The following is a 26,849-nucleotide window of genomic DNA, read 5'->3' on the forward strand; positions in this document are numbered from 1 at the left end:
GATTCCTGTGAGGCCAACCAAAGTCACAGTGAGCGTAAAAGTCGCCGTAACAAAGCAAAGCCACCTTAAAGTTCGCCCAAATTTAAAAGTGCGTCGACCTCCAATGGGACTGCATCTGTTGCTCCCAAACCGGTTTGATAAAAATTGTTTTTCTGTTAAACTCATGTAATAACATATTGCCGTTGTCAAGTACAAAGCTGCAAGCGTCATAGATGCAGATGTTGGAATGAGATACATTTGCTTGCTTCCAATTTCGGCGAGCAAACCACCAGGTATTGTTATGTTTACAAACAGTTGGGTTCCCGACGAGTTGTCTGTTTCGTTTATCATTTCCATATTTTTACTTTTCAAATTACTATATTTGTTGGAAATTTCACCTGTAAACAAACAACATCCAAATAAACTAAATGCTACATTATGGTAAACTGTTACTGACTTCGAGATCACTTTGTAAGGATAGCACGAAGTGATTCTGCAAAAGTAATTTGTTCTGCGAACGTCTTTCATTCCGAAACTCTGTCTGGATCAACGACCATCAGTGTATGCTGACTAATTGCACGTAAAACTGGGGAATAAGAACTGGCGCAATTCTTGTCTGCCTCATTCTTGTTACGTGATGGTGGGCGTGTCGCTGTCATACCGAAGTGGAAACTTGCAAGGTTTTGAGTATAACCTGCTGATCATCTTAGAATAATATTTGTTTATATGAACTGGTAAAGATTTGATGTTTTCGTCACCTAAACTGATGTTTGTCGGCTTTTCGATTTTTTTAATATTGACAGTTCTTTAAATGTAACATGGGTGAGACAATACGACAATCATCAAGAGATTTTCGCCTATCGGCTATTAACGTGAACATACGTAAATATAGATATATAACGTATTTTGGTCCCTGCACGATGTGTTGTCACGGTTTAACATTCTACGTGCAACCTAAACGCCCCGCACTTATGTTAAAACAACAACACTAACCCAATTACAATCATAGAGGTATTTTTTGCTTGTACGCAAAAGCGAAAGTATCTTAAATCCCAGGAAACTTTGCAGAGAGTTGTTCTTGACGTCATTGGTGCAAAAAAACAACACATGGTTGACATTGAAAACTTGCTTTATTTAGACTGATCGTCACAAATATTTTTTGTATTCAGTCATGTAAAACGCCTTTGTTCAAACTATGTGTCGACAATTTTTTTAAAATGTTTTAATAGTTTTCAAAATGCAGGAGATATAAGTCACTCATACAGCTTTAGTTTTGTTTTATACGCATCAAATAAACATTCGCTCACCAAACAAAAACATATTCCACAAGCAAAAAAAACAATGTCATCACACCAAATAATACTGTTGTTCAGAAGACTAACCCCACGGAAAATAGAAAAGCACCAAAAAAGATAAACGCCTCAGTAATTACTGTTACCCGTACATATTCCATGGGTGGACAAAAGGGTCAACGTGTCCCGCAGAAATTAATTTACTTCACTGCACATCGAAGTAACCGGTAACAACAAGGTCTGTGAGGACGCTGTCGTTTACGATGGCCCGACAATCCATTCCATCCTCACCAATAACAAACGTGTCTTCGGGTTCAAACAATCCATCTTTGTCTTCGAGTTGGCAAAGAAGCGAATCGTTTTCGTACGTTGGAAAGTAATATCTATTTACAACATCGAGAGTTAAAACTACACAAAATCTATTTGTGGCAGTGTCGGTTCTGTAAGTTTCATATTATAAGAAAATAACTTTCGTTGAAGCTTTCATTTTTTATACAACTTGACATTGTGACTGCAGCTTACTGAGGTTGGTTCCACTGGGTGGAAGATTTAATATTTTCCAAAACACATTCAGAAATCTTCCGCTCGTCCGGTTTTAACGACGACTTTTCGATGTGAACTAAACGTCGAATGTAGTTGATCATCTTTACTTGTTGGTAAAAACTCATCTGCATTTCACGCCTTATTCCCACGAAATCAAAATCGTGTTCGTCCTATTAAAGAGAAATTTTATCAGACGAACTTTGAATAAAAGATATATCCCTAAAAACGCCAAAACACTTGCGTTTTACTCATAATGGACTCAAATATTTGACTACTAAATCATATGCACTAGATTGCGATACCTTCATGTGGGTATAAACAATTTCCGCTTGGTCAAACGATGCATCGCAGAAGAAACAAACACAAGTTTGGCTTTCCTCATTCCAACCCGACCAATCTCTGTTAAAAAACATTTCTTACATTAAAAGTTACATCGAACAACTATACAAAAGTTGCATTATCAAAATAATGTTCGTTTTTTTTTAAATAAGAAGTTTGTAAAATAATAAGAGTAAAAATAAGTTTGTAAATAACCACTCGCGTCAGAATGCAAAGAGAAAATTTAGTCGGTTCGAGTTGGGCTTAAAACCGTGTTTCATCAATGCAAGACCTTGTTCATGCATTGTCGGTAAAACATTAAAATGTTTTCAATGCAAATTACAGGAAGGAGAGTTAGGTCTCTACTAAAGTACTACCAGTAAAACGAGCTTTTTCTGACTAGGTGTGTCTCATTTAGGCATTCGGTCGGAATTAATAACCACAGACAGGTCGGAAGGAGCGGGAGCGTTTCAATGGGAGAAGACGCACAATGGTTTGCTTGTAAGCAGCGCCACATACCGGTCTACCTCCATTTCATGCTTATCGCCTCCCGCTTACGTGCGCCATGACGTCAAACAAGGTAGTTCGTGAAACCGTTTGGATGAAGAGTTGTGAGGAACGCATTGAACATTCGTTTTTTCCCCTGATGAAAACAGCAGTGTTTTGTAGAATTTCTCCACAAGCAAACAGACCAAATTTGGCCAACCTGCATTTCAACGTCTATATATGGCCGCACTTGCTTGTAACAAAATCTACAAATATATTAAGTGTTACAATTGCTAAATCGAACAATTTGTGACTTGATTTCTTTGATAGTTTTTTTTCTTTGATAGTAGAGTTTTTTTGCGATTTGATCGCAAATACACGCGTTTTTATTCAAAACAACTTTGTATTGTTTGTTTAAAAAACAACCCGGGTTAAGGTGTTGAAATGGATGTAAAGAGCAAAAATTCCAAGTTGTATCGGCTTTAAGTGCAGCAGGAAAACTGTTCGCTTAAGTCGAACGACAAGCTAGGTAAGCTGAGATGGGCCGACACATTTTTTGCATTTTTTCCCCGAGAATCGAAAAGGTCTGATGCCAGGTATGTCTCGAAGCAGTAATTATGTGACTGGCGGTGCTAAACAACACTGAAATGTCTCGGTGATGTTTTTCATCGCCAAAGTTTGGCCGTTTTAGCGCTGACCAACAAGAGGGTCCAGCTAACTCGCAGACAACAAACTGTTTGAGTTTGCTGACAATTAAAAAAGGAAAGCCGCAGGATCGCAGTGGAGGCAATCAAGCGCAACAGAGGATGAAAACGTGTTTAGCTTGTTCGCTTCAGCTATTTATAAAGCAACTGGGCCATCTTAGGGCGCATAAACCATGGGAATACACGCATATCTTTATGAGAACAGCGGTAAAGAAAAAGTCCTTCAAGAGTAGTTTTGATGCTGGCATGAAAGTATTGAAGTGAGGAACATCACGTGATTACTTCTATCAAATTATTACAATTTTGCTAAATTAAGCATCGGAATGCTCAACACAGCAGATAAATATAAAACGTTTTTGAAAAGGTTTGTCGACGGCCCAATACCTTTAGGACAGTGGTATTTCTAATCCTATTCGAGCGAGAGAAATGACTTTAAAAGTGGTTTGGGTGTGAAGGTAACGGGATTAACGTCGCATAGATAAGAACGTCCCGACGATACGCTCAACTGCCCAAAGAGTGAGAGACCGACCAGTTGGGATCTACTCAAGGGGAAAAATGTGCACTTGATTAAGAGACAATCGGCGAAGCAGGGAGAGGGAGTGGAAAGATGAAGCAACTGCTTATATCCCATCGCCAACAACTTTGTTTGTAAAATTCATTTTTGCGGGTAATAACATTAGAGTAAATGTGAACAGAACTGGCAAGGTTGATACAAATTTAATCCAGAATGTTGAAAAAACAAGTCTAGGTACAAACATTTTAAATACGCCAAAAACCAAACGATGCTTTACCGCGTACAATAGGAATAGTTACACACCACAACAGAATTCAGCAAACAGGGAAACGCCATATTTTGGATTACCCTCGATATTCTTTCTAGTTTAAACTGTTGTGCCAGTCTTCACCAGAAAAAAAGTTTCGCCAACAAAGCAACAACGTCATTCGCCTCGCGCAATGTAAGCAAGGAATTATCAAGGTAAGCCATGTGTGTAAAGTGATTTATTTCACGGGAAACTTTTGGTTGTTGAGTTGTGTACAAAAACGAAGAAAGCGATGTTTCAGTCAGGGTGCTCAAACAGCGGAAACAGAGCAGATTAAGCCGGTACCCATAAACAAAATCAGTCTCATATGTTTCAGCTGACCTGGCGCTTGAAACATAGCTTAGGGCAAAAGTAAGTGTGCAACCTGTGGATTATTACTTCGTGCTGAACAACACAACGCTGTGGATTATCCAACTGTTCTCGCAAATTATGAAATAAGGATAAGCGCAAGCAAAGGTAAGCAGCATTCGATAGAGACATGATTTAAAACCCTAAATAACAATCATCCGCATAAGCAAAATATGGATAGTTTTCGTTATTGACAAAAAAGTTAACATGAAAGCATAACTTAAATACCGTTGAGAAACGCGTCTACATAATTTAACATCGAACTTCGCTTGATATCACATTACACGAAATAAATATAAGATGCGGTTTCACAAAACAATATCCAACTGTTGTCAACCGAACAGTTGTGTATAACACAAACTTAAATCTTTGACAAGAACTCACCATGAAATCAGAAATACCCATAGTTTGGTTTAATTAGATGATTTAATCGTGGCATTGTAAACAACACCGAAACGAGAATATGTTTATTCTGGAATAGGGAAGCAGGTGTCGGAAACTTAATGGAGGAGAAAGTGAGATATGCGGATGTAGCGAATTATATCAATTTCGGGTTTACTGAAATTCGCGAAAAATATTTCTTGCACTTTTCACCAACAAATATTGCTGATGTGTACGCAGGTGACGGACAAGGGTTTGCCTCCCTCGGGCGTGCAACCTCACCTTCGCTTTTGTTTTGCCCGAGACGGGCGCATACCAAGGCAGAATTAGCGTAAAACAAAGGAGCTTGACAGCGTTCTGTTGAGACTGAGATACTCTTGCCTGGGGCAAGCGAAGCTGATGCGGGCGTCACGCCTGTATCTCGTCCAATTTGCGCTCAAACAAAAAGTCTCTAGTTAGACAAATAATTAACCCCATACCCCTACACTTAAACATGGAAATGCATCTTGCAATCATTCAACGTATTTCTTTGTCAAAGGTGTGACATGAATCTTAAATGAAACGCGACATATACATAAATGTGACAACAAAAGACAAAAGAAAAACGTCACAGTCAAATATGTGTGTGGTAGTGCGTCACAAACTGGTAGTTCTCGATCACGGTTTCCTGTCACAGCAAAACTGGCGATGCAGCACTTCACCTTGCTACAACACTAAATGAGCTGTGCCGTACCGACAAACAAAACACGGCATTAAAATGCTTGTTTAAGACAAAGAAAAATATCGCAAAAGTCATTTTCGATCATCAGAAAGTCATTTCATACAATGAACAATACCGAAAAGTGGATTTTTGCTTGTTTCAAAGTATCATGTGCAACCAAGGAGAGATTAAGTTTCCAAGCAATTAAGCCGGCGACGTCTCCAGGCGTCAAAACGAGCACAATTGGATGCACTGAATAGATAATAACAAGCTGCCCTAAGCACGGACAGGCACCACAAATCACCCCCTCGTTTCTTGGTGTAATATGATGTGGTGCGGGGTGGTTTCCTCTATTTGTTTGATCCTGCATAAAACTGGTTGACATGGCAAGTCACCATCGAGATTCAGTGCCGAACGAACGGGGAAAGGTGATAAAACTGCAACATCGTCACTCATTGTAAAGAGTCGGACCGCGATAGGCGAGTTAGGCCGGATATGTAAATAAACGCCCAAAGCTACGGAGTAATGTCGAACGAATCGGTGTGGCGACTCGAGATCACAGGTCGAAGCACCGGATTTCCTTCTTAATTCTATTATGCAGTGACTAATAGGTCGGGATTACATTGGGTGTAATGTTCAATTTGTTTTTACAATGCTGACACAACGTTTTCGTAAATAAGTTGCTTTCTATCCACAGTAGAATTTTTTTGTCACAGGCGTAGCAAATACTATTTGCAATCTGAAGAATATTGCGTCAACTTTCAAATACGTAGAGGCAACAAATGTGGCCTGACAAAAACGTTCGGCTGGAACACACCACAAACGTTAGTTTTTATCGAACATTTAGAACCCTCGATTCGTAATGTTTAGATTGTGGTTCGGTGATGATTTTGTAGATGACGAGTCGTAAAATACTTTGCCGACAGGTACGAGGCATTTGTCTGAGAACCACGATTACTTATTATTTTTTCCTAATTATATAAAACGACGACTGGGCTTTCGAGGAACATTTGGTGATATTTTTTCCACCAAAAAATGAATGTTTACTTTGCAGGTATTGTTTCTCTGGATAGAAAACGGAGGAAATTATTTGCACCGTCCCAGAAATCAAAGGTAAATAAACACGTATTGTCTGTGAATATAATTCAGCAACGAAGTGTGTTTTGAAATTTATTTAAGAAAAAAAAATGAGATTGATACAATAACATCCTACAAAGGTCAACTTTAACCATGGAAGTACCATTAAATTACTACAACAAGCTTGGACGTACAGGCGCCACCAAGCGAATAAACGCACAAATAGAAGTTACCGGTAGAGGCGTACAAGTGTTTCACCTCCTTTCTCAATTTTCTACTGTGTATATTTATTTTTTTTCGATTTTCATTTTGCCTATCTCAGAAAATAAGGGTCAATAATAATTTCAACAACTTGTTTGTTGAAGTCTGTTTGATGTCAACTAAGTTTAAAACATTCCTTTTCCATACAAGCTGCGACTTCAGCTCGTCACATGGCAAAATTTTTGTGGTTCGTTTGTTTCAAGGCATTCAGACAAGTTCGGAAACTTGGTGTTTGGTTGAGCGCCGCACTAATGCACTTACGTAGGAAACCCAAATTAGACGGAAAGTTTACAACAAATCTTGCTTTGTGACGCAAAATAGCGGGAACCGTCAACACCGCATTGGTCGTTCTGGTGTCGCAAACGTGTAACAACAACATTCCCATTCTTGTTCAGGCTTTGCAAAATCCATTTGGCAACATTCGCAGCATTAAACTGTTACCTACATGCGCACAATCAGAAATCGAAGTTTAAATATTAAGTTCGCGCGACGTATTTGATGTTTTATACAATTTCATATTTCGGGCAATTCCAAAAAAATTACTTAAAAACCTACAAAATGCCCCAAACGTCATCATAAAACCAAGCCGCTTCACGCAATAACAGCGTTTGGTCAAAAATTTATTGAAGTTTTAGTCACATGGTTGCGATGCGTCAGAATTATTTCTATGGAGACATTTGTCGCGGGCGGATGGGTGAGTGCTTTGTAAGATGTTGGCAACCGGTGCTTTGCAACACGGAATGCAGTCTCCCGTGCCATAACCTAGCTTTTTGCCGAGAAGCGATAGGGTTCAATTGCGAGCCGTATTTCGAGATAAGAAACAACCACCAGCTTAGAAAGGTAGAATTTCGCGAAAACGTGTCCCAATAATCCCAAGAGAAAACAACGATTACACGATATTGCAAAAGATGTGAGAGACAATGGCCAATGAAAGCGACATGAGATTGGTCTTGGCATATTTTAAAGTTTCTTTGCAAGTGGAGTTATTGCTTTGTGCGACCGTTTGCCCGGGGCATTAGCAACCGCAGCCTCTCCGCATTGCAGATTAGCAAAGCTCATCCCTCGCCTCTGAGACATAAACACGGAAGACAAGTTGGTCGGTGAGGTCCGAGATAATCCTACGCTTAACCGACAAAGGCGCTCATTGTGTTTAAACCATTGTGCAGTGATGTGCGTCAAGTATTCAAGCGTGACGTGACGTTACGTCATCGGCGCACATATAGGATAAAACATTCTTCACCTGGTATGGGTTTGGGCGAACGAGACAGCGACTTCTGACATTCTCTCTTCAACAATGCTTGTGTGTTTAGTTGTTGCTTGAAATCAGCGATTGTTCATTTAAGCGATACATTTGAGGGACAGTCAGATGCCGGTTTACGTTTTTATGAAAGGTGTGACAATAAATTTTTCAATGTACGAATGTGACGTAAAATTGATGATATATAATAACGGATTTTCTTGATGGACCTTTTTGATCTCGTTGCTGCTTTCTTCAGGTAATAATAGTTTAATTTCATCGAACAAACAACCAAAAGTTCGGATGAAATACTGCAGCAATTTTTAAAATAATGACTGATATTATGAACCGTAATCTTTGTGTACTGGACGAAGAAGACGACGACCGGTAAGTCGCCAAACTTTTCTAGAAATTAATTGGTTTAAATTAGGGTTAAGACCCGACAAGATCTTCTTTAGTTTGGGTCGAGTGCGTTGTAGAACAATGGTGTAAGTTTTGTCGCTGGGTGCAAATTTGATATCTTTACAGAATTGTCAACCATAAAGTTTAAATGTCAAAAGCAGTTGAAACGTAAAAAGTAAAACATCCATACAACAAACATAATGCTGGCTTCAGTCATTTTTTATAACTATCTTGTTGCTTTCCATCCACATTTACATACATTCACAGCAAATACTGACGCAATAGATGATTTAGTCGACATGAAATACGATTAATATTTTTCTGGCAAACCTGGATGTGAATACAACTTAATGACAAGACAGCGTCCTAACATTGTACAATGCATGCATTCATTTCACTGTGATACGTCGTAACTTTCTGTTAATATGGAATTTTCAAAAACATGGAATAGCTCTTCTACATGTTTACCAATTGGATTCGATATTTTTGTTTTAGAACAGAGAACAAACTTTTAATGAGGAAGAAAAAATTAGAACGAAAAACGCGTTTCGGGTCATGGAACTTAAAAACACTTAGGTTATTCCATTTATTATTAATAAATCTGACCCGAACTGTAAAACACCTCTAATACAAATACTCACAAATTACGTAATTAAAAAGAAAATGTCTTGGATGCGCACATTTCCAGCATAACAAGTTGTTATGTTGGCGCCAAAATTCTATAAAAACAGACAAACCGCACGGACGTTTTAACAATAACCTCGTTCTTACTGTCGATTGAATCATAAACTTACCAACGTGTAAACGGTTACGTAATTACCGCAACTTAGGGGTAGAAAAACCCTTGTCTGTTGAAAAGAGAGATATGAGTACGTGCAAACTGCACATCGACTACTTCTCATGTGAATCAACATTAAAAAAAATCTAGAAGATAAAAACGTCACAACGTGTCGCGCCTGAGAGAATGAACAAACAGAAACCAAAACAATTTTTCAAACACCCGACCACAAGATGGCGCCAAAGAACTTAAAATCCTTCCACTGCCTAAAATGCGATTTTTCACGCAAGTTTTATGCATTTGATTTTGTGTTACTAGACGTCAGGAAATGTGGTTTTTGAAGAGTTGTCAAAACTAAGCGTATGGACTGAAGGTTGTTGATACCACACTTCCATCAACAAACCGCACTAAGCCGTGAGACCTCCCACCTTGACACTCACTGAATGCAAAACATCACCACCCATCAAGTTACGTGAAATACATCAAACCAAACGAAAAACTATCTCCGTTACAGTTAATAAAAATACAAAAGAAATATTCTGTTAGAAGCGACTTAATTTTGCGCTGAAAGTTTGCAAATCTGAAACGACCACACACAAAGGGAATTGAAATTAAGCCTTTCCAATGAAGGTACAACATGTGGGTGGATAGTGGAGAACGATTAGAGACTGACATATCCGAAGATGACCGCGGTCAGAGTTGATTATTAATATTTCGTCAACAAACATACATTAACATGAGCGTTGTTTGTCATGTTTGCTTCAATCGCTTCCGCTCGCTCCTTATCACACACGCACTCTCATCACTCAACCCGAGATCGCGATTAAAATCTTATATCGCCCGAGGCAACATTTTCTTTGCTCGTCACAATCTCACTTTGGTATATTTTACGAGCGCAGGTAAAACAATTTTATCATCTAAACATTGAAAGCCCTAAAAGTACAATCTTTATAATAGACAAAATATTTTTTTGCAGCCAAGCCCATGAACAAAGTGAGCAACATGACGTTTGCAGGTGATGAGCTGTAAATAACCACAAAAAAACAGTCACAATACGCGGCCGAAATTACATGTTAACGAAATTGCGCAAAGCCCAAGTAGGGGGTGACATGCTTTTAGTTTATCTCTTCGACGAAAGAAAAGGCGCGCCTGAACCAGACAATAGATTCCTTGTTAATCCGCACACCTGGTGTCCCACAAAGGTAACTGCGGTATGATGTTGCGGCAACACGACCTAACTTCGACCAAAACGCGCGCAATTTGGGACATAAGATGTTTGTGTGCGGAAGTACTGCCCCGGAGATATTATGACACGGACGCTCCGAAACAAACAAACATTGCAAAACGCGCAATCACGTGGCCCGATTGCAACAACGCATTGCGCCTTTCGCAAGTATAGTCAAGTAAACAAAACATGCGTCTTTCACCCTTTCAAATCTCGCTATGTGCAGCAGTGTTGTGCCGCTGGGCTGAAATGCCAGACAGAAATGATGCAGTGAAGCACGGGGGTATCCGAGTAATAATGTGCGATTGAGTTTCCTTTAAACCCCTGGCCACGACACAAACCGTTTGAAGTGATTTCGTCCCCGTAGCGACCACATAGCGCTGGGCGAGGTCAGGTAATACCGGCTATTTGTTGACTTTCGGTGCACGTCTGAAGGACGTCATCACTTGCCACCCGATTTCTTTCTCGCGTGGGCGAAGAGCTGAAAAAGGCGCAGGTCGCAGACTGTGGCAATGACAGTAGGAGCAAAGCGAGAGACCGGTTAGCCAGTGGAGGTTGGAGCCGATCTGCATAGTTGGGTTTGGCAAGACGGAACGGAAACGCGATTCTCGTTGAAATTAGGTGAGCCTCTAGTTCGCATTCCAGAAGGGCGCCCGCCAGAAAGCAAAGTGGACAGCTAACAGTTTGTGTTTTTGAAAAACTTCTTATCAGAAACGCGCAATATTTGTGTGCATGTTTCAAATGCTGCAGCAACTCTTTTCAGTTCCTCATTTACAAGCTTATTCTGCAAAAGTGCAAAAGGTTGAATGGTGTTTTGGGAAAATGTTCACGGTCGCACTTTCGTGATCACTCCCATTGAGTTTTGGGAACAAGCGTGGGAGTTTTGGCAGATTGCGCTTACAGAAAGCAGCCCGGTTTCTGTTAGGAGCACGAGTTCTAATTGCAGAAACGTGATAACAAACTAGACACGGGATGTTTGTTGCATAGATTAGGTCAGTCTTCTCTGCGTGTACGCGCACTAACAATCAAAAAAATTAATGAATAGGACTAATACGAACATGGTTTGTATTATATTTTGATTTAATTAAAGCTTTTCAGTACTTGCGTTGGTTTGCGTTTATATATTTAAATTTACCGCCTGGCAGCAAACGACCACTTAACGTTTTATCATGACTTAATTTGAAAATGTGATATTTCGTGCGTCAAGGCACGGAATCTCAAACCTGTGACGCTTCAAGAAAACTATTTGCGTAACTCCAAACATTATTGGAAGGAATTCAGTCTCTTGTCTTTGTGCAATGCTAAACAACAGAGTGAAGTTTAATGAGAGTCATATTGTTTCATTAACGCAGACTAAACGAAATAAACAAAAAACGTTTTGGTCTTAACGTAACTATTTGTGATTTATTGAACATCGCGCCTTGTGGTCACAGTAACAACATCTAATCAAACACCACTGAGTTCGGGGTTGAACGCTTTACAAGCAGTTTGACATAGTTTGAAGAGTTGTAACAACAGTTGGTCACGAACAGCAGTTCTCCACAGCAAATGTAGGGCGACCAGCAAAGAAATATATCCGTGGGCGAATGGGAAGAAACAAAATCACAGTAAAATCGGTGCAAGGCTGTACACTGTAGAAAGTTTGTTATTAAGGTTGACAATAGACAGGAAATGTGACGGAGAGACGAGGTTTCAGCAATTACAGTTGTTGCGGTTCGGCGAGTTTCAAGTGCCTGTCGAAACGCCCGCTTCCCACGCAACAGTATTTCGATATTACGTCGAAAAAAGCTTTGCGGTGATATAATATAAGCTTTGCATTAATTTAGTTACAAAGCTTCGGTTTTAAATTTAGGCCAGAACCTCTGAGACGTGCACGAGCACAAATTACAAGAGTCTTTAGCCAGCGGAATGAGTTTTACAAACATTTTGTTTTAGACTTAGGTAACCCTAATAGCTTAAAAGTCGTTTAATTGACAAATCGTTTTGCTTAAAATCGCGGAGTGGCAAAAAGCTGCTTCACTGGTTTATCATCAACCGCCAACACTCATGAGTCCAACGAGAGTAAGAGCGCGCTCGACACCAGACTACAATATCTTCAAGGAGAACATCAGGTTTGTGGTGCAACATTTTGTGCACCCTCCCTTAGATGCCTATACCCAACCACCCACGCAAAATTACCGCCACATCACCTGGTTTAAGCGCAACGATCCACCTTTTTTTCCTTTACATAAGAGACCTTGAAACAGACGAGGGGCATTTTGTCAACAAGCTCGCCAACAAAAACTGAGCTCTGGGGGCCACACACAAAGTTATTCGCATGCAGCAGTTTTTGCATTTGCAACAAATCTCTGCGAACCAAAACACTGACAGCTTTAGATGGGACACAAGGGATTCATTTTCTCACGGTAAATATCAAGGTGGACACGTTGGTACGTCACGCGCTTCACAAAAGCTGCCTAAAACTCGGCGCGGCTGCTCACCCACAAATTTCCGGGTCACCGTCTTTCCAAAACGTACTCCTTTTATTTGCCTTTAGGTGACTCTGGTTGGTAAGTAGCAGTCCAAAAACTCGAAGCGGGTAATTCAATAGGCAGATGTTTAGGAGGGTATACAATTCGCCCACTTGAGCCTTCAATGAGTGCCAAGAACGACAATGACCCCCTAAGTCGTTGCGAATATATTGAAGAAGGATTTTTGTTGTGATCATATTTACTGTCGTTACAGGTTTGCCGGGCATATGATGGCCAGTTCCATCGACTTGTTGACGAAGATCAACGACGAGTTCCTTACCTGCCAAATATGCTTCGAAACTTACACGAGACCGAAAAGTCTCAACTGCCAACACACGTTTTGCCTGAAGTGTCTTGAAGAGTACACGCCACCCAACAGCACGGAAGTAATATGTCCCACCTGCAGATGCGAGCAACCCCTGACTACTCATGGAATTCACGGTCTCAAGGACAACTTCTTTATCTCGAGTATGTCGGATATGCTAAAAACAGTCAAGGAAATTCGCAGCGAGGACAAAGATGGAACCTCTCTAATGTGCGACACTTGCGACCACGATAACCGCAAGGTGGCGATATCGCGCTGTCTTGATTGCACCGATTTTTTATGCACTGAATGTTCAACCTGGCACATCCGTACCAAGCTAACAAGACACCACAAGATCGTCTCCCTCACAGAGTTTGAGTCGGGGATTCACAACCAGGAACTAAAAAGCAGAGCAAAGATCTACTGCATGGTAAGTGGTGGGAGGTTATATCTGTTACGCGCTGTGGAGTTGATTGATGCTGAGAGACGATAAGGTTCTTGCGCACGGGATTAGACGGCGATTATTTAACAGATAGCTTCCTACCGCAAGTTATTATGACAAACTTGCAATGAAAGGCAACTTGACGTGCGGCAATTTTCTTCGACGTAGGACATGGAAATGCCATCACGCTCTTCATGTTTTGTAGAATTAGCGTTAATTTCCCAGCTAATGCAGCTTGATTCTTCAATAATAAACTTTTTTTCGCAAGTGTTTAATTTTTTTGTCTGATTTTCTCAGATTCATGATGGGGAGGTAGCCAAAATATATTGCCAATCGTGTCAATGTCCAATATGTCACGAGTGTGTGGAATGTGGCCACTCGCGACACAGAAGATGTTCGCTCAAAGAAGAAGTGCTCAATCAAGGCCATCACGTAAGCAATGCTCAAAAAAATTCAAACGCAAAATAAATATGACGGGAAGTTGGATGGATATCTCAACGATTAGCTTGGTTTTTAAACGTGACCGCAAGCACATCACGCTTCTTAACTTCAATTCCATCTTTTAACTCTAAATCTTAAAAGGTGTAAACCTGTATAGGGGTTAACGACTTTATCCCTTTCGATTCGATTAACGCTTTGTTGTGGCACAGATTGAAAACCTCCTGAAAACCGCCAGAGAGAAAACAGACGTGCTTCGAACTTTGCAAACAACTTTAAAAGACCTCAAACATGTGAAGAAGAACGATCGAGACAGAGTAGAGGAAGAGATCGAAAAAACCTGTGAAGTTTTCATCAACGCTATTCACAAGGTAATTTGAATTCTTCAACATTGTTCCCACCACACGAGAATATTAACGAAAACTCGGCACGAAGCAGGTGCCTTGATTCGCTGTTTCTTAATAGGTTTCATCCGGTTTAAGCGAAATTCCGGACAATCCGGTCACGGGAAATGTGTGATTAAAATAAAATTTGAAATTGAACATTCCTCCGACTCGCCAATTACATCCCACGCAACATAATCTGTGCTTGTGGTAACCGTCAATTACACTTCATGACAGCACACTTGTTTTTTAAAAACACTGGCGCGCAGGTAAAATAGAAAATTCCTGAGGTTTGTCGGAAAGTGCCAGTCAAAGGTATTCGAGCGATAAGCGTTGCCATTATTTGTGCGCGAGAGAAATTTATGCACGCAAGCTTCGAAAAGAGACCACAGTAATAACAAAAAACAAATGGTAAAAACCACTGAAAATATACTCGCATAATAAATTTCAAACTCTAATGCCTTTAATTCGCAGCGCAAACAGGAGTTGGTCGACGAACTGCACAGCATGCACGCCACAGATATCAAACACATCAATGCCGATGAAGACTCGGTTGAAATGCAATTGAGCTCTTTGGTTTCCTGCATGGAATTTTCTCGAAAGGTCAGTAGACCGAGCGAGTCGTATCGCATGTCAAAGATCCGCTCGGGGTCTTGGTTGTAATATGAACTGGCCACAACGTGCAAGTACCTGCATTCTTTTTGTGTCGTCCACACTGGGAGGGTTGATCGCCTGCTGTATGCACACTATATTGGTAACTGAATACATCAGCCAAAATTACAATTCCCAAAATTGTTTGCCTATTGCAAAATACGTGACTGGTACAAAATTTATTAACAGGTGTTAGAGTATGGGACGCCAAAAGAGGTGTTGGGACTTAACAACCAAATGACACAAATCCTACATCAGCTCTTGGAGACTCATCCTGCCCACAGTTATCACAAAAGTGAAGAAACTGACACCCTTCATTTCGACACAAATGCAGATGCGAGTGTGAGGGTTATCAGAGACAACCTGGGAAAACTAAACATTCTTAAAACTGCTTTCGACGAACAAGTTAACAAAGTGAGTGACTTAACCGATTTTGCGCAAGGGTTAGGCCTTTTTATGTAATATTTACTTTAAACGATGCATTTTTATTTAATAATCATTCAATTGTCTCAACAAAATTAAACTCTCAACATATTTGTCTCTGTAGGTTCTTCGTCAACTTGACTCCTTTTGTGCGTCCGACTCATCCTTGGTTGTCAAACACAACGGCAGAGCTCACTTTCATCGCGAGGAGTCAACCGAAACCAAACTCATTTTGCAGGTGAGCGCCCTTCCTATGCCAAGTAGCAAATTAACTTAACTTGTCCAGTGACTCACGAGCGAGGGTTCGGCCGTTTCGAGGCATGCCAATGTGCGTAGTTGTGGTTATAGCCAGTATGTGAGCCAAACAAAATTTAGATCTTATCATGGCAGCATTACTGGAACCTCTTAGCCGCTGTGAAAACAGAAAATAAACGGAACAAATTCGAAAATCCAAAAGCTGCTGTGGTTGATCGATACGGTGTTAATAAAAAATATTCATAAAAAATACATCAACTATAGAAGAACAAGTTTTTCCATTTATCTGTAAATATTGTCCTTGTAGCTTGGTAAACAAGGAATTGCTGATGGCGAGTTTGAATCGACTCCCAACCTCGCCGTAAACTCAGTGGACGAGGTCATTACTGCCGATCAGGACGGGGCCAAGATTCAAATATTTGACAAACAAGGCAACTTCAAAGACTCATTCGTCACCGAAGTAAGTATGGTTAGCCTGGTTTGAATGTCGCACCTTGGTAACTGCGCCACGAGATCAAGACGACCCGCAAGGTCACGCTTGGCGTCACACTGTTTCGCAGCTTCTAACGCTGGGATACGAATGCCACAAAATTGCAAGCGTGAAAATAAACAGCCCTTTTACCGAGATGTGTTTAACTTTCTCACATTTGCAGACAGTCGCAATGTTAATGTAACCTCACTTCGCAAGTGCTCGCTGCAAATCATGCGGAAAACTTTAGCATCGACCCTTGTGGAGAGTGTTTAGAAAGGCAAAATAACGAAGCGAAAATAAACGAAATCACTAAGTGGGTCACGTGCAGGTTGCTCTTGTACAAATTCCGCCAATCCCAAAGTTTGTACAAGTAATCCCTTGCTATCCAACTTAATGCGCAAGGTAAGCCCTGGGGAAACCATTTCAATCACGGGCTCGATCTGAGTTTTTTGGTTGTTTGCTTGTGGCAATAATTTGAGCGGTCAATCAAGTTCTTCTTTGGGCGCAGGTCAATAAGCGTATGTGCAAACCGGCCGGCATTGCTATCCTTCATAATGACGACATCGCTGTTTGTTGTGAGGACCAAGTTCATATTTGGACTCACGAAGGCAAGAGCGTTTTAGGATTTGGAAAAGGATTGTTCGGAAATTGCTCGAGCATTGCTGTGGACGGCGTGAATAGAATAGTCGTAGCCGATGTGGGCAAGCACTGCATATTTATCCACACGTAAGTAATTAGTTATTTCAAACGCAGTTCAGCCAACTTTAATATTTGAGATTACTGGATGTAATATAATGACAGGGACGACGGAAAGATGGTGACGCAGTTTGGTGCTCAAGGGAAAGGCGAAAGCAAGTTAGTTGAACCCCGCTACGTTGCCAGCGACTCACAATGCAACATCATTGTGTCAGATGGGGGAGACTGCAGTGTCAAGAAGTTCACTTCGCAGGTGATTGAATTGATATTTGCATATGATATTACACCGATGTCTGTGATATATTTGCATCGCAGGTTAGTCGCATATAACTGTATTTACATTATAATTTAAATGTTTAGGGCGAGTTTTTGTTGAGTTTTGGGGCGGAAGGACCGGAAAGAGGCCAATTTCAAGGCCCACGAGGAATCTGTACAGATCGTCATGATAACATACTAGTGGCAGATTGTTGGAATCACAGAGTCGACATATTTACACCAGATGGATGCTTTATGAGACATATTGCTACAGGTATCCAATTACATTTCCAAATTTCTCAGAAATTACTCAAAACACCACAAGAGTGATGACTATTTCTCATCCTTTAAGGAGCAGACAGCCTCCACTTTCCATGGTGCATCACACTAACAACGAACGGTAATCTCGTGTTGTCCGAAGATTATAGTTGGTCGGTGAAAGTTTTCGAACTTCCAGGTAAGATGTGACAAACGTTTGACAAACAACAATACAAGGGTTTTCGAAAAACAGAATATCGAAACGCATCGTCCATTTCGTCGATGGAAGAAATTATCTCTCCTACAACGTTGATACCGGATTTTGATCAACTTGCAGGCCAATTTGATCTTCCGAATCTGCTGAGCAACAAAGTCTCTTGGTGGCTGACTTCACCCAACCACGACTCAGAACAACAAAGCAAGTGTTCATAAATAATTGTAAAAATGAAGCAACTAATGTTGACTGTGGGTTGTTTGCAGTGAACGGGATACACGGCGGCATCCACAACACAATAGCGACATCTAACGTTCAGTCGAAACCAAACCGCAGCCTTGCAAACAAGAAATCTTCTTCTAGTGATAGCGACTTGACATCTGTTACTCAACCCGCTGCCTCCCCACAAAACCACATCACACCTACCATACAACAGACAAACGAGGTTGTCACCACCAACGGAATTCACGGCAGCAGTACAAGCTTGAGCAGCAGTAGTAGCGGCAAGGTGTCCTATTCGGCAAAAATCCCCCCCAATAATGAACAAGCGATAGTGGGAATCGTGAATGGAACGTAAATTGTTTAAAATTTTCCGACGAAAGACAAATTAAAAGAATTTCTGGGGAGTTCAGGCCGAGGCGGTGCTTGTAGGGGAAAACTTATTTTTTATGCAAATCTTAATGGACATCGCCCTTTAAAGCTTTTTGCGACATTTTTGACATCCATCCACCTATATTTGTTTTCGCCTACCATGTAAATCTTGCCCGTCACTGAAACGCAATCCACATACACGATATTTCTCATTTTCGTGCGGTAGTCCTGTCCTATTGTATTTTGTAAACACATCAGTATTTTTAAATACTCCATTTTACGCGTGATGTGTTCGGCATAATTTTGTACAGTCTTTTAATTTGGAAAAAACACGACGGTATCCAAATGCAACCTTCCTTGTACAGTTTTTTTGCAATTTCCCTTCAGTTTCTACCAACGCTTATTGAATACAAAACTTACTAAACTAAGCGAGCTTGTCTAATAATAAGTCATGTCAAGTGTGGCTAAGCTCCATAAATACATCCAGCGCAGAGCTGGGTTGCCACAATGGGTAACTAGTATTGGTTCAACAATAAATATCAATAAGATCAAAAGCCAACTGTAGAGAAATAATGAATAAAAGGTAAAAAATCGTGAAACCTAGTACTTCACGTTTGACAATACATCTGATCTGCATGATTACATACATAAACACCAATGTGAAAACATCAAAGACTGAATATTTTTAAAATAAATTTCAAAAAAGTTTTAACATTTAAACAACATCATCACATGTAAGTTTTATTTCCTATTTACTGTACTTACTCGCTCGCGTCCAGTCGCTCAGATTCACTTTGCAGAGTTTCCCAGTTTTTGCCAAGTTCCTTTTAATGATACATTCATTTATAAACTAGATGAACAAAATAAATTTGAAACTCACCAGGTAGTTGATTATATAATATTTATCGTAATCTTTATTCTTTGGATTGAGTCGACGGTGAGTTTTTTTTCTCATGTGTTCTCTTAATGATGCACGATCTTTAAAAAGTTTCTCACAGAAAAGGCACTGTAACCTGCATTATGAGGGGTGGGTAAACAAAAGTTAAAATTCCTCATAAAATTCAGACTCACGCATCAAGCTTGGATTGTATTTCGTCCAGAAACTCCCGAACGTTGACTAAAATGCACAAGTTCAAAAACATAAAAAATGTACAAAATAAATATGTAAATGCCTTTTTAATACAATTAGAAAAAACAACATAATTCGTAAGTTTAGCCTACCAATATTATCTGGATGTCCGATGTTAAAATTATGGTCCTCAGTCATGTGATTGAACAGTATAATGCGGTTGCCCTGAAAAGAAAACGTGAATCTTTGCAACACTGATGCAACATTTTTTTAAAAAAACAGTTCATTGTAGTACTGATAATGAACCCAGTATGAGTTCGAAACATTTACTAAGAATATGATCAACAGCATCCCAGCTTTGGCTTTCCTTTTCAAAGTTATTAACTCCAGATATTTTGCACCCAAGTACCTTAAAATACTTGGTACAAAATGGACACATTCTCTCAAAGCCACAATCTTTGCGCTCAAATTCTTGACGCATGAGTAGTTGCTTCTGTAAATTGTACAAAGGATATGAAACACAAACAGCAAAATGGGTACACATATATACCAGTTTGGAAAGCTGTAACTCTTCACGGATTTGTTTGTCTTCAGAAAGAGCATCACAAAGTAGATAATATTCTTCTGATTTACCCACATCTTTACTTCCTGTATTTGTTTTAATCTTAGAACAAAACTCCTCAAGTGTGCTTTGTGCAAATCGCTTTTTCCAGTAAACTGCATACCTTAATACAAACACAATCAATGCTCAACATTAATCAGTTACAGTAGCATTGTTATCAATGGTTGCTCAGCAGCTTTTGGAGTTTTATTAGTTTACTTACAAACCCTTTGTTAAGTGGCTTGTAAATAAATAAATATGAAGTACATACTTTTCCCCACAAAAGCAAACTACAAATATTATTTTCATAGATTTACAGTAAAACAACTTCATAAGGTTAAGCTTAACATTGTTGTAAGTACCACAAAGCACAATAAACATAAACAAATAAAAAATCAATCTTGGGTTTTAAGACTGTGGAAAATCATCATACTTTCTCAAATCAGCAATCAACTTGACATCAGCAACAACCAGCTTATGTTCAACTATCATGTGACATAAATATTCATCATGTGAAGATTTGGACTCAACATCTTTTTGTGTGTATTCACACAACATACAAGGTGTTTCATTATCTGACAACTTTTTTTCCCACAAATCTTCTATAAATTCAAGATTGAAATGTACATTATACAAAAAGCTGATGTAAACAAATTATCCTTTCTCTACAACCTGTAGTTCGTGATTGTTTTACTTCTTGTAATAAAAGGGGTTGGAGGATAGTTTTCTGTTCACATTTATCATCGGCAATACTCTCATTGTAGACATACTACATTTAACATAAAGCAGATTTAGAATGATTCAATCACATTTTTGTCAACAAAATTTTATGATCATGTCATTAATTTGTACACAGGTTTGATAATAGTAACTAATTAAACATTCCACCTTAAATTAAGTCAAGATTGTGTTTTAATAAAGAAAGTTTTAAAAACACAAAAACATATATACATTATATATTTTTAACCTGCTGCAATGAATCTTTGCAAATTTCCTCATTTCTGGTAATAGTTGAATTTTCCCCTTCTGGTGACTTTTCATTCTGATAATTTAAAAAGTATAAAACATATATATATACAAGAATAGGGAGTGCAAATTTAATTTCTTTAAATTCTGCACATTTAACAAAAACTAAACCAAACAATTGTGGACTATTCACCTCGAACTCAGTGTATAAAAATAAATTTACATCTTATTTTGTAATTAGCATATATTCTAATAGTAAACGTAGCCACAGCATGTCTCAGTTGCAAGAAATTTGCAAGTTTTACTGTAAATTTAAAAATGTTGTCTTTAAAATGGCATTAAATGTGATAGGCCTATATACTATACATGTACAAGTGAAGGTTTAGTGAGGAAGGCAATACAATTTTTGTGATTTACACTAGAATACATACAATTATACACACCTTGCATTGTATAGAGTTTTGTTCAACAAAGTTTGCATTAATATCATGTTTTTGTTCACTTGAAACACCATTGCCCACAGATTGTAAATTTTCAACAGATTTGTCCACAATGTGCATGTCATCATTTGATTTGTCAGATTTGGGTTGAACCAGTGCTTTCCCAACTTCATCAAATTGCTGAGAATCTACAGATTCCATTGATTCTTCACTATCCATTACTTAATTCTTTGTACAAGCTGCACAGAAAAAAAAATATGTTTAAGGGAGTGTTTTGGCATTAATTTTTAGACAAACCCAAACAGTGGTGATTTTTTCAAACAAATGGCTAAGAAACCGAACTTTTTTTATCGTTGTAGAACTAGTGATGTTCTGCACCGGATATTAACCAATATTCAATATATATCCTAATTTTTCCAGACAGGTGAAATAGTATTTACAATATACCAACACAAAATAGTGCAAAACTTTTGCAGCCTCCTGCACAAAAACAATTCTTGCTGGTTTCACTATTTAAGTAATTTGTTTGTAATTTAAACCTTTTTGTAGTTTTAGTAGTACTGTAGGGTACATGCTGCACCACACAATAAAGGTTGACTTCTGACCAAATTACATACAATTAAGTGCCGTTTGGAAAATGTTCCTTATTTGGTTACCCACTCATTTCTCATCAAATTGAGGGTTGGTAGGGCTTTTTAACATTCAATCATGGAGTAAATTGATAAGGGCTGAACCGCATCAAAAACACGTTTTATTTTTCCTTTACATTTATGAACGCCTCACATTCGGCTGTTTGGCTTATGATAAGATAACCTCAACAAAGCATGATCTTCCCTTCTTAACTATTTTAGGCACACTAAAAAAACACTCGCTTCAATTACAGTTAAAAGACTGCCGGATCCAAATTATCCAGCCGGATTTGATTAGGAACGATTCGGATCAGTTAGGAGGGGGGATAATTTGGAACTGGGAACATTATACACTAGGGTCAAACACGCCACTAAACATACAAATTTACCCGAAAGGGCTTCTGTAAAAGCCGTGAGCAACATGCGATACGCATGAGTGCGTACGCAGCAACTCAAGTTCAAATCACCTGCCCTGGGAAAATACCTGCAACAAATCTGTGTGATAAATTTATGTTCAAATAGTTGTCACTATGAAACGAAACTTTTTAACGTTGTTGGTGGAGTAGGTGTCTTTACTTCCCCAACAGCAACGGGGTTTGGCTTTCCAATATATTGCGTTGTTTGTGTCACGCGTACCAACATTTTGGTTACAAATCCCTTAGGAAAGACGACAAGGAGGGTCTTATTATAAAAATACAAAAACAACCAGTTTATCAACTCTGTTTTAAACAATGACAAACTTTTGTTATCACAAAAGGAGGTTGATGTTTCACCCATTTTCAGATTAATTCGTCCAGCAGTACATTAGGCCCGTGGCCTAGCCGGCCCGAACTTTGGTGGTGGCCAAATATTTTACACTTGAAGCATCGCCTTACAGAACAAAAAAAAAACGTAGGCCTAGGCCTATACGTCATATTCAACCGCGTGCCAAACTACTTTCCGCTCCCTATAATTTTTTTTAAAATCTTTGTACCTGTCAAGTATTCAGTACTGATTAACAGGAAAGCAATTAAAATCGGTACTAGCAAAACACGCAAAATCGCCTGTGTTCGTAGTCATTCTGTTGGAATACGTGGGATTTTCTGCCAGTAATTTGTGTTTACTAATCGCCCAGCTTGATTTTGGTTTGAATAATGAGATGTACTGTGATTTATAGACAGAACAAACAAGTTTGTATCTTGTAATCCATCTCGTGAAGTAGTCATCATTGATGCGGATCGCTATTTTTGAAAAAAAAACATATTCGGATTCTGCCAGAATGACAATAGTTTGTCATAGTATATAGAGTATACTATGGTTATATATATATAAAATACATATTAATATTCGAATATTAATATGTATTTTTTATGATTTTTTTTATCATTGAAAAGTTTAGCTTACGAACCATCACGTGTAAAAAATCAAGAGTTCACCGCGTCTAAAGTTTTATTTAACTAACATCCCCCTCTGGTGTGTATAAGAAATGGTTTCTCAAACAACTGTGTGGCATGAAGCGGGTTGAGATGCACCGCGAGAAACCACTGCAAAATTCATTTTGTCTGGCGCCCAAACTTTGGTTTAGCTTATTTGGCCCCTTTCTGGCGTTTTCCCTGTTAGCTTTGCGTTCGGAAGTTGCCCGTGCTCGTTCGTGACGAAGCAGGTTCGCGGCATGCTTCTTTTCGGTAAAAACGTCACGCATTACAGCCCAAGCTAGTTAAGATTCTTCAGAAGCGTTGCAAACTCTATGGCTTGGCTGACCACCCTCATTCTGGCAGAATTCTGGCAGAATAATTTTGCAAATTTGCCACATTTTGCAAGGTACAACAGGCATTTACTCAAAAATTGGTTTCTTTTGGATTAGAATCAAATTACAGAGATGAGCAAGCAGTTCAAACCTCAAAAAACATTTAAACAAATTTTTTCGCAGCTGTATCAATTAAAAAAATCGCGAATTAAAAAAATTCGCCTGGTTTTGCGATTCAGCATAATGTCGGAATGCGAAAAACTTCCCTATTAAAACATTTCTGCTCGGCGTTCTTGCAATAGGTGCCAATATTGACCAATATCACGAGAACGGAAATTTAATGCTCTACCACATGCAATTAACAAATTTGAAATTAAGGTGCCGGATGACCTTCAAATCGTCCATTGAAGACGACCCGCTTTAAGCGAATCAGCAGCATAATGGCGTAATGTCGGCATGCGAAAAACTTCCCTATTAAAACAATTCTGCTCGGCGTTCTTGCAATAGGTGCCAATATTGACCAATATCACGAGAACGGAAATTTAATGCTCTACCACATGCAATTAACAAATTTGAAATTAAGGTGCCGGATGACCTTCAAATCGTCCATTGAAGACGACCCGCTTTAAGCGAATCAGCAGCATAATGGCGTAATGTCGGCATGCGAAAAACTTCCCTATTAAAACAATTCTGCTCGGCGTTCTTGCAATAGGTGCCAATATTGACCAATATCACGAGAACGGAAATTTAATGCTCTACCACATGCAATTAACAAATTTGAAATTAAGGTGCCGGATGACCTTCAAATCGTCCATTGAAGACGACCCGCTTTGAGCGAATCAGCAGCATAATGGCGTAATGTCGGCATGCGAAAAAATTCCCTATTAAAACAATTCTGCTCGGCGTTCTTGCAATAGGTGCCAATAAAAGATTCAATTTTGTGCTTCATCCCCTTGAACATTTTGATGGTTTTTCAACTAAACTTTTCACAGCACCCAGCACCAAACGTCTGACTGACTGAGAAGAGCAAAAATTTGCACTAAAACTGCACCAATCACGCTGAAAATCGCCCTGGCTACACCACGTGACTTCTTGCTCATTAAACAGAAAATTGACCCCAATGCCTCACCGGTTGCCTTGTGACGAAACTGAGACTTTCTATGACGCAGGAGTACAAGACGGGTATTCCCCGCGAGCAAAACTATTTTAATAGAATTGCTGATATGCGGTCTTTAGTCCTATTTTGATAAAATAAAGTTTGGTCCTGGCATTGAAATTCGTTTTGGTCGAAGATTGCCTTTCTTTCTGTTTGTCCCTTATGACGCAATGACGTTGATGTGGACATATTTCAGGCGTTATCGTTTGACTGTACTGTTGCATTCTATTAGGATTTGATCTCAGATACCGGAGGGTTTGCAGGAATTTGTCAGGTGTAGTATGAACTACACTAAATTTTCAATTTTCTTTTCCCTCAAAAGTAACCATCACAATTCAACTTTTCCTTTTTTTTCGAACTGAATACGACCTGCACAGAAAATAGAGCATATTTTTTTACAGTATTTTGTCACAGAAATAAATTATGCAACACATGTCACAGGATAAACAGTAAATACATATGTTTGTGTGTATTGGAAAAAATAGTATTTAGCGTTATACATGTCACATATCTCTAAAATTTGTTGCCATTTTATCCAAAGAGCACATGAAAAAGAAATGTAGAAAGCAATCCATCATCTAAACATGTAGCAAAAATGTTTTGCATTTGTTTACACCAAGGGTGTACAAACTGCAGTCCGCAAATCAACATTTTGTAGCATGTCGAAGGCTGCTACGTGGCCCGACCCCGGAAGTCAACAAATACAATTTTTTACAAATAACGTTGTGTATTATTGCCAAGTTTGCTGATATGTGCAAATGTACATGAACACATGTTGTACTTGCATACTGCCAAAGTTATAAATTTAGAAGGCTTATTGGTCAATATAGTCAAATTTGGTCAATATTGGCACCTATTGCAAGAACGCCGAGCAGAAATGTTTTAATAGGGAAGTTTATCGCATGCCGACATTACGCCATCATGCTGCTGATTCGCTCAAAGCGGGTCGTCTTCAATGGACGATTTGAAGGTCATCCGGCACCTTAATTTCAAATTTGTTAATTGCATGTGGTAGAGCATTAAATTTCCGTTCTCGTGATATTGGTCAATATTGGCACCTATTGCAAGAACGCCGAGCAGAATTGTTTTAATAGGGAAGTTTTTCGCATGCCGACATTACGCCATCATGCTGCTGATTCGCTCAAAGCGGGTCGTCTTCAATGGACGATTTGAAGGTCATCCGGCACCTTAATTTCAAATTTGTTAATTGCATGTGGTAGAGCATTAAATTTCCGTTCTCGTGATATTGGTCAATATTGGCACCTATTGCAAGAACGCCGAGCAGAATTGTTTTAATAGGGAAGTTTTTCGCATGCCGACATTACGCCATCATGCTGCTGATTCGCTCAAAGCGGGTCGTCTTCAATGGACGATTTGAAGGTCATCCGGCACCTTAATTTCAAATTTGTTAATTGCATGTGGTAGAGCATTAAATTTCCGTTCTCGTGATATTGGTCAATATTGGCACCTATTGCAATAACGCCGAGCAGAATTGTTTTAATAGGGAAGTTTTTCGCATGCCGACATTACGCCATCATGCTGCTGATTCGCTCAAAGCGGGTCGTCTTCAATGGACGATTTGAAGGTCATCCGGCACCTTAATTTCAAATTTGTTAATTGCATGTGGTAGAGCATTAAATTTCCGTTCTCGTGATATTGGTCAATATTGGCACCTATTGCAAGAACGCCGAGCAGAATTGTTTTAATAGGGAAGTTTTTCGCATGCCGACATTACGCCATTATGCTGCTGATTCGCTTAAAGCGGGTCGTCTTCAATGGACGATTTGAAGGTCATCCGGCACCTTAATTTCAAATTTG

General features: G+C 39.3%; 2 protein-coding genes across 8 annotated transcripts; one reads left to right on the forward strand and one right to left on the reverse strand.

The window, feature by feature from the left end:
* Positions 1-1,129: 1,129 nt before the first annotated feature.
* Positions 1,130-21,755, reverse strand: LOC145887792 (zinc finger protein 277-like). Its single transcript, XM_082979017.1, has 13 exons — positions 21,524-21,755; positions 21,082-21,156; positions 20,787-20,883; positions 20,548-20,716; positions 20,064-20,238; positions 19,923-20,006; positions 19,666-19,738; positions 19,516-19,561; positions 19,325-19,457; positions 19,210-19,268; positions 2,117-2,213; positions 1,794-1,984; positions 1,130-1,654 (listed from the first exon to the last, which is right to left on the reverse strand). The coding sequence occupies exons 1-13, from the start codon at positions 21,737-21,739 to the stop codon at positions 1,477-1,479; spliced, it is 1,593 nt and encodes a 530-aa protein (XP_082835143.1). The 5' UTR covers positions 21,740-21,755; the 3' UTR covers positions 1,130-1,476.
* On the forward strand, positions 3,894-18,882 carry LOC145887791 (tripartite motif-containing protein 2-like). 7 transcript variants are annotated; one of them, XM_082979015.1, is made up of 16 exons: positions 3,894-4,298; positions 4,460-4,599; positions 6,627-6,685; positions 13,277-13,796; positions 14,106-14,240; positions 14,459-14,617; positions 15,104-15,232; positions 15,470-15,694; positions 15,828-15,941; positions 16,266-16,418; positions 16,939-17,156; positions 17,232-17,379; positions 17,487-17,655; positions 17,734-17,838; positions 17,893-18,057; positions 18,120-18,881. In XM_082979015.1, exons 4-16 carry the CDS (start codon positions 13,290-13,292, stop codon positions 18,428-18,430), a joined length of 2,538 nt encoding a protein of 845 aa, XP_082835141.1. In that variant the 5' UTR covers positions 3,894-4,298; positions 4,460-4,599; positions 6,627-6,685; positions 13,277-13,289; the 3' UTR covers positions 18,431-18,881. The 7 variants fall into 7 exon arrangements, with proteins under 7 accessions (XP_082835141.1, XP_082835142.1, XP_082835137.1 ...); XM_082979016.1 differs by lacking the exon at positions 3,894-4,298 and having other exon boundaries at positions 4,404-4,599; XM_082979011.1 differs by lacking the exons at positions 3,894-4,298; positions 4,460-4,599; positions 6,627-6,685 and adding exons at positions 8,225-8,534; positions 10,304-10,342 and having other exon boundaries at positions 17,740-17,838; positions 18,120-18,882.
* Positions 21,756-26,849: the final 5,094 nt, after the last annotated feature.

The sequence above is a fragment of the Ascidia mentula genome, chromosome 1, assembly GCF_947561715.1.
Source record: "Ascidia mentula chromosome 1, kaAscMent1.1, whole genome shotgun sequence".
In the NCBI taxonomy this organism is placed as follows: Eukaryota; Metazoa; Chordata; class Ascidiacea; order Phlebobranchia; family Ascidiidae; genus Ascidia; species Ascidia mentula.

What these genes read in the sequence shown, in the direction of transcription:
- LOC145887792 (XM_082979017.1), bottom strand. Translation starts at nt 21,739, where the DNA reads ATGGATAGTGAAGAATCAATGGAATCTGTAGATTCTCAGCAATTTGAT. An exon ending in AGTTACAGCTTTCCAAACTG is followed by an intron (nt 20,007 to 20,063) that starts GTATATATGTGT and finishes TACAATTTACAG; the next exon opens with AAGCAACTACTCATGCGTCA. An exon ending in TTGTTTATACCCACATGAAG is followed by an intron (nt 1,985 to 2,116) that starts GTATCGCAATCT and finishes TCTCTTTAATAG; the next exon opens with GACGAACACGATTTTGATTT.
- LOC145887791 (XM_082979010.1), top strand. Translation starts at nt 8,479, where the DNA reads ATGACTGATATTATGAACCGTAATCTTTGTGTACTGGACGAAGAAGAC. An exon ending in AAACCAAACTCATTTTGCAG is followed by an intron (nt 15,942 to 16,265) that starts GTGAGCGCCCTT and finishes TTGTCCTTGTAG; the next exon opens with CTTGGTAAACAAGGAATTGC. An exon ending in CACTGCATATTTATCCACAC is followed by an intron (nt 17,157 to 17,231) that starts GTAAGTAATTAG and finishes ATATAATGACAG; the next exon opens with GGACGACGGAAAGATGGTGA.